Below are 6975 nucleotides of genomic sequence, written 5' to 3'. Positions count from 1 at the left end.
GTTTGTGATTTTATTTCCTCTTCTTCTGCTTGGAATGTTAAGTCTTTTATTGTCGTGTTTGTTTTCCAGAGGAGGTGGAGTTAATTCAAAGCATCCCTTTGAGTTGCAATCCACGTATAGATCAGCAGATTTGGTTCTTTACTAAAAATGGAAAATATTATGTTTGATCTGGTTATCAAGTTGTTGTGCAGAAGAAAACCAGTAATCTTAATAGTGGTGTGGGTGGTTCCAACGGCGCTCAAACGGCGTTGTATTGGAAATTGATTTGGAGCCTCCACGTTCCAAATAAAATTAAGCATTTCTTGTGGCGTGCCTCTCATGATATCCTCCCCACTTGCGTCAATTTGGTGAGTAGGAAAGTAATCCCAAAAGGTATTTGTTTCTGTTGTAGCAAGTCCAATGAATCTCTTATCCATACTTTATGGGAGTGCAAACTAAGCAAGAAAGTATGGAGGCCTTCTATGTTGGGATTTGCTGTTGAGCAGTGGCATATGTTGAGCTTCATTGATTTCTTTAAGAAAGCTAAAACAGTTTTGTCTTTTATTGAGTTGGAGCAATTTGCTTGCATTTGTTAGATGTTGTGGAAAGCTAGAAATGATAATCTTCATGGTCAAGGTGTACATAATCCCACCCATCTTCTTGAGAGGAGTTTTGAGCTCTTTGAAGAATTTCATAAATCTCAAAACCAATCACGTGGTTGTGGGTTTAATCAGAATAAGATTTGGAGTTGTCCCCCCTGAAGGTTTCTATAAGCTCAATGTTAATGGAGCTACTGACAATGCAATAGGCTTGCATAGTATTGGTGCAATTGTTCGTAATGAGTATGGAGTTTTTATGGGTTCCCTAGCCATGCAAAGCCCTCACGGGGTTTCCATTCTAGCTACAGAATTGCAAGCGATCTATAGAGGAGTTTTATTTGCTACAGTTGCTGGTTTTTTCCCTCTCTTCATTGAAACCGACTCTTCTGAGGCTGTTATGATGATTAATTCATGGGAGACTATTTGGGCTACTATCGGTAACATTGTGGATGATGTAAGAGACTTGTTCGTGCAATTTTCTTTAAAGGAAGTCCAATTTCGACTTAGGGAGTGTAATAAAGTGGCTCATGCTATTGCCTATTTTGCTTTACACGAATAAGGTCCTTATTATTTGTTAGAAGAAGGCCCTGTGTGGCTAATGAATTGTATTCTTGATGACCTTATTGTAACCAATGCTTCCGGTTAATGAAATTTACTTTTGTTCAACAATAAAATAAAATAAAATTTCAAACTCATGTTGTAATTCGATTTAAAGTACTATACTATGCAATTCGATTTAATTATCATCACCATTAGTCCCATAAAGAAAATGTCCCTAAATGTTGCACCCGCAATTTCCTCCCAAGAAACTGGTAGACTTGGATAGAGTCCAGCCAATTGGCCTAAGCCGTTGTCGTTTTTATTGAATTAACCTCGCTTTCTGTTTCAGAATTTAGACCAGGATTAATCAAAAGTCGTCCCTCTTTCTTCTAGAAAAGGCAGGAAGGAACAACAGCCTCGGAACTCGAAGATTCCTTTTCCCTACCGTTGCACCAGATCATCAACCCCCCACCTATCTCCCCCAATTTCGACGAAAAAAAAAAAAAAAAGTTTTGCACCCGTGTGGGTATGTCTGTCGCGTTCTTCAGGGCACAGAATTGCAGGTCCCATAAACGAGTTTCGAAAAATAAAGTTGACCCAGACGTCGCGACAGCCAATCAAATAACTTTGTGTAAAACGCGAGACCAAATCAGAAAGCGACGCCCTCTCGTGTAGGGTGGGGCAGCAACCACATGAGTTGTTCCTCTCCCAGGCCTGGGGTCCCGCGCAAGACGTGTGGGGCCACGGACGCTCGGATCTGAGATGAATTGGAACGGAAGCTTTGTTCTCACGTAATGGCCGTACACGTGGATTGATCATGACATGATGGTTAGTTGCGAGAGGACTTGTGGGGCCCATTGGACAAAGTGACGTTTCGAATAGAGCGAGGGTACACTGTGTCAGATGCATGCAAAAAGCTGTGTTCTTTTTGTTTTCCTTCTCTGTGCATTGCACCCGACAAACATCTCATCCTCTTTTTTAACAAAAAAGGTTAAATTGGATGATTTTTTTTTAAGATAATAAAAAATATGTTTAATTAACAGAAAATGTATTTATTTTGTTGTGAAAAGAAACAACATGTTCCTCTGTTTTCTTTTCTTATCTTAATATACTTTGGAGTTTAATAAATATATTGTTATGGACAAAAGAAAAAACAAAATCTTATGAATTGTTACATCTTGACCACACTAAGTGATGAGAATATGACAAGTGTTGGTAAGGAAGAAAACATGTGTGTGGATAGGAAAAGATGTTTTCACCAAACTTTTTTCGTGATAAATATAAGTTTATAAATGTTTTGTTATTACCATAATATCTATGCTGTAATTTACTTTATATAATAAATTTAGCTTAACCCCTTCAACGTAATTTTTTCTCAACTAAAATCTGCCTCTTTATTTTTGTTTGAATAAATTCCTGTTTTTTTTCTAAATAAAACTCGTTGACTAGGATTTAACTCGGTAAATTATTTAATCAAGCACAAAATCGAATTTTATTGTACTTTTTTATTCCTAAAATACTCCCAACTAAGCCATTATTGTATTTTTTTTTTTATTAATATAAGAACCCATATAGAACCAATTTTTAATTGGATTGTAACTAATGACACAAGTTGAATTTGGAAAGATCTCCAAATTGATGTAGGAATTAATTTGGAAACGTTTTTAGATTTAATAATAAATTCATATTTAACATACTTAATCGGTTTATTTAATAAAAAAATTTATTTATTTATGAAGTATATGTGATTAATTATCTATTATATTATTGTTTTATAAATATAATAGTGTACATATAATTTTATGTTGAAGAAAAAAAGGTACCTATGACTTTTTTTACGATAAATAACGTACCTATTACGTATTCTACGAAAAATAATGTACCTAGTAGGTAACTTACTTATTATTCAAATAATATACCCAACTATTATAGATGCATTTCGGATATAATTTACCTAATAATTTCCTATTATGCAATAATATAACTTGTAATTTACCTATTATGGGTATATTGTAGGTATATTAAAGCCAATACATTCATAGGTATATTGTGAAAATAATTTACCTACCCGTATTGGATATATACAAGATATATAGGTAAATTTGTAGGTACATTATATTCTATTGATAATAATTTACCTATTATATTTTATTGGGACGAAATTTGAGGGATTTTTTATTGGTTGAAAATTTAAGGTTTTTTTTTGTTGGTTGAAATTTTAGGGATTAGAGGGAATGTCAAAAAAAAAAAATTGAGGAAAGATAAGGGTTGAGGACGGCATGGGTAAGGCACCACTCATATCAGCAACCGGCGGCGGTGGGGCGACATACCCAATCACCATGGCGGCCTTGCCATCCTTCTTTGCACTGCGCTCCCAAGCCTCACCATCACGTGTTTTCTTCTCTTAAAAAGCTTCCCACCAGTCATGATAGCCATACTTCTTAAAACACTGTTTCACAACAAGTTTAAAACTATGACAGTAAGTGCAACCACCGTCGGTAGGAGGTCGAGTGACAAAGCTTGGCTTTGGGGGTGTCCTATTCTAATTAAATCAGACGACCTAGTAGTAAATGTCGCCATAGCCATGCTGGCATTAGAGCCTAGACTAAGCATAATGTGTCTGAGTTGCTCCTCAGGGCGAACAGTTGCCAAAGCGGATTCAGGATTGGGGAATGGCTCGGTCTGAAGGATTTCACTGCGAATGCTATCATAGATATCATCAAGCCCGGGCAAAAACATGTAGACACGCTCCTCTGCAATCACCTGTTGTCTGGCTAGAATCACATCTTCTTGGGTAAAAGGAATAGGCTTCCTATAATCCAACTCTTGCCAGAGAGCACTCAGATCAGCATAATAGGCAACAAGCACTCGTCTGGCTTGTCTCATCTGCATGGCCCTTCAAGACAAGTCATACACATGAGATCTATTGACACTATCAAAATAAGGCTTCAGGACTGCATCCCAAATACCCTTAGTAGTAGGCAAACAGATAAATAAATTCATCACATCAGGTTCCATGGCAGAAATCAACCATCCTTTAACAATAGCATTATCCACCACCCACTTGTCATAACTGGGGTCTCCACGAGCGGGTTGTTTAGTATTCCTTGTCAGATAGCCACATTTGCCACGACTAGCAACAAACGCCTCCATAAGCTGAGACCACAGGGAGTAGTTGATGCCATTAAGCATGACACCAACAGGTATGGCAGTAGGTTCAGATGGAAGATTGATTGGTGAAGTCAATAGAGATGGTGTTGCCGTATTTCGGGAGGCAACACTAACCACAAATTCATCACCCATGATAACTGTAGGTAAGAGAGAGAGAGAGATATAGGAGAAAAATAAGAATGCAAAAAGCTAGCAGTAAGAGGAAATGTCAGAATTGACGCAACATTGTTGGGATCAGCAAGGGCTATTGGGATCGGCGTAGTGCTGGAGTGGTGGTTGTTAAGGTCGGCGCTGCATTATGGCTGCAATGCTATGGAGATGTGTTGGGGTCGGTGGAGCTGCAATATGGCAACAGCGCTGTGGCGGTCATTGGGTTGTGAGAGAGCTGCCATAATCCTAGGATTGCAGCTCTGATACCAACTTAAGATATGCGTATTATGGTAGAATAATTCAGAGTAGTTTATTCTTCTCTCTAGGGGGTATTGAAAGTAATTACAATCTCATCTAAGACGGGAATCCTATAATTATACGAGATTACAATTCTTAATATAAATCAATTACATGATTGATGCCAACAGTTCCAATTGTAAAGCTATTAATTATAAGTCTAGTTATGTTGGCACTAAAACTGAACAGATAGAGATGAGTGCAACTTACAAGCGAGATGGACGATCGAGAGATCGATTGAGTGTTGGATGCCGATTCTTCCTGTCCTTGGATGCTGATCCTGAATAGAAAGAAGTCGAGACTCGTAAGGTCTATGGAACCGGTGTGGAACCAGCCTAAGACCCTCCGATGCCGAAGTAAGTTTGGTTTCTAAGAGCTCTTGCTATTGACAATATATCAGTATATAAGTCAAGCTGAAAAGTCTTACCCCTGTACTGTGGTGATGGGGTGTATTTATAGAGGGCATTTTGTATGCTCTTAGTACTTTCTTTCGATGTGGGACTCGTGGGAGGGCCCTGTGAGGTTGACACGAGTCCTTAGATATTTCGGGCGGGTGCTTCGAGGTTGATTGTGCAGAATCGGTAGGGGGCACCGATTGTAGACGGGATGGGCCTGTAGCAGCTGTTGGTAGCTTTGAGACAATGCCATCGGTAGCCGATACCGATTGTTCAAGGCCTTGGGTACTTGGGTGAGTCCCCATGATCCACGTGTCGTTGTATGAGTAGAGGATCAGATATGGTACAAACAAGTTAATTGTAGGAAAGATTTGAACAATAGATCATCTTCCAAGATTTTGAGTCTTTGCATTTAGACTCCACACATTTATCCGCATTTCACCTCATCTCAACTGTTAGAATAATCTGACGGCTTGAACATAACATGTCAATTAGTATAAAATTTAATTTTTATTATCCTTTCTTTTTCTAAACTAACAGCATCTCATCTTTCCTTGATTCCCTCTCGCCCATTTCCCACTTCACAACAATCTCTACTACCAATGACAAACCCACAGTGGCGTCACCAGGGTCGAACGACCCCACGGAAGCCAAGAAAATAGGCTTGGAGGTCCACCTAAGCTGGTTGAATGACCACACGGAATGCGCTCCAACTGCTCACTGGTTTGCCTAAGAGAAAGAAGAAGAAGCGCACGCTTCTTGTGTTCCTTCACTCTTACTTTTCATTTCAAACTCTGTCAAGAAAGACAGAGACATAGAGAAGAAAGAAAGAAATAAGGAGCCATGAAGAAGAAGAAAGTTGAGAGAGAGAGAGAGAGAGAGAGAGAGAGAGAGAGAGAGAAGTCTTTTTTTATTTTATTTTTTTATATAAAAAAGAAGGGAGGCAGCTGAAACAAAGGAGGCATGAGAGAAGAATGATAGGGTTAAGTGGGAGAGAGGTAGGGTTATTATTTGGGCTTTAGCTTAATTAGATGAGAAGTTGGGCTTTAGACTTAAGGGTAAAGTTGGGTTTAATGGGATTTGAATATCAATTGGGCTATTAAAACATTGGATTTAAATTATAAAAAGTAAACAAATTAATCTATCAATATATATATTAATATAAAAATTAAATAAATACTATATTATATCAAAACGGATTGGATTATTATCGGATCGGATATAGCCAAATCCAAATTTGTTCTGTTAACTTAACGGGTTAACAAATTCGAAACATAATCGGATTATCTGATAAAATCACAAGATCCACATACTCCAAACCCCGTTTCTATTTCTCCTCAACCTTAAACCCCCCAATCTCCCCCCAAAACCCTTAACCCCCATCTCTTCCATTGCGGCCACTGCCAAAATCTTGCTGCCGCATCCACCACCTTTTACACTATGACCCTACGAGGTAAGATTCCTGGATACGTTCCTGTCTACTACTCAACTTCAAAACCTAAATCAAAATCCCAAATAATATCTGAAATTTGATGAATCTTTTTTAACCTGGAATTTTATGCAATAATTTCAAAATTTAATTCGTGGGCGCTTTTATCCCATCTTCCAATATTGTAAAGAGAAATATCGTTAAACTAAGTGCTAGTTGATAGAAATAATTTAAGGCTCATATTTTGCAACCTATTTGCAATAAAAGTTCGACATTAGCCTAAATTAACATGAGATAATAATCTTATTATATACAAAGCTTTTGCTAATCTAGTTTGTCTTTGAATGCAAAACAAGGCAATTTTATTGAACTTGAGGAAGGTTACAATTTAATGTGTTTGCATTAAAAAATAAAA

General features: G+C 37.8%; 2 protein-coding genes across 2 annotated transcripts; one reads left to right on the top strand and one right to left on the bottom strand.

Annotated features, from left to right (window-relative positions):
* The first annotated feature begins 594 nt into the window (after positions 1-594).
* On the top strand, positions 595-1137 carry LOC110768577 (uncharacterized). Its single transcript, XM_021972351.2, has one exon. It carries the CDS (start codon positions 595-597, stop codon positions 1135-1137), a length of 543 nt encoding a protein of 180 aa, XP_021828043.2.
* Positions 1138-3572: 2435 nt separating this feature from the next.
* LOC148294396 (uncharacterized) lies at positions 3573-4421 on the bottom strand. Its single transcript, XM_088253738.1, has 2 exons — positions 4125-4421; positions 3573-4004 (listed from the first exon to the last, which is right to left on the bottom strand). The coding sequence occupies exons 1-2, from the start codon at positions 4419-4421 to the stop codon at positions 3573-3575; spliced, it is 729 nt and encodes a 242-aa protein (XP_088109864.1).
* Positions 4422-6975: the final 2554 nt, after the last annotated feature.

The sequence above is a fragment of the Prunus avium genome, chromosome 5, assembly GCF_965620075.1.
Source record: "Prunus avium chromosome 5, drPruAviu1.hap1.1, whole genome shotgun sequence".
Taxonomy (NCBI): domain Eukaryota; kingdom Viridiplantae; phylum Streptophyta; class Magnoliopsida; order Rosales; family Rosaceae; genus Prunus; species Prunus avium.
Note: the sequence above shows the minus strand (reverse complement) of the source record. Positions and strands in the feature narration are given on the sequence as shown.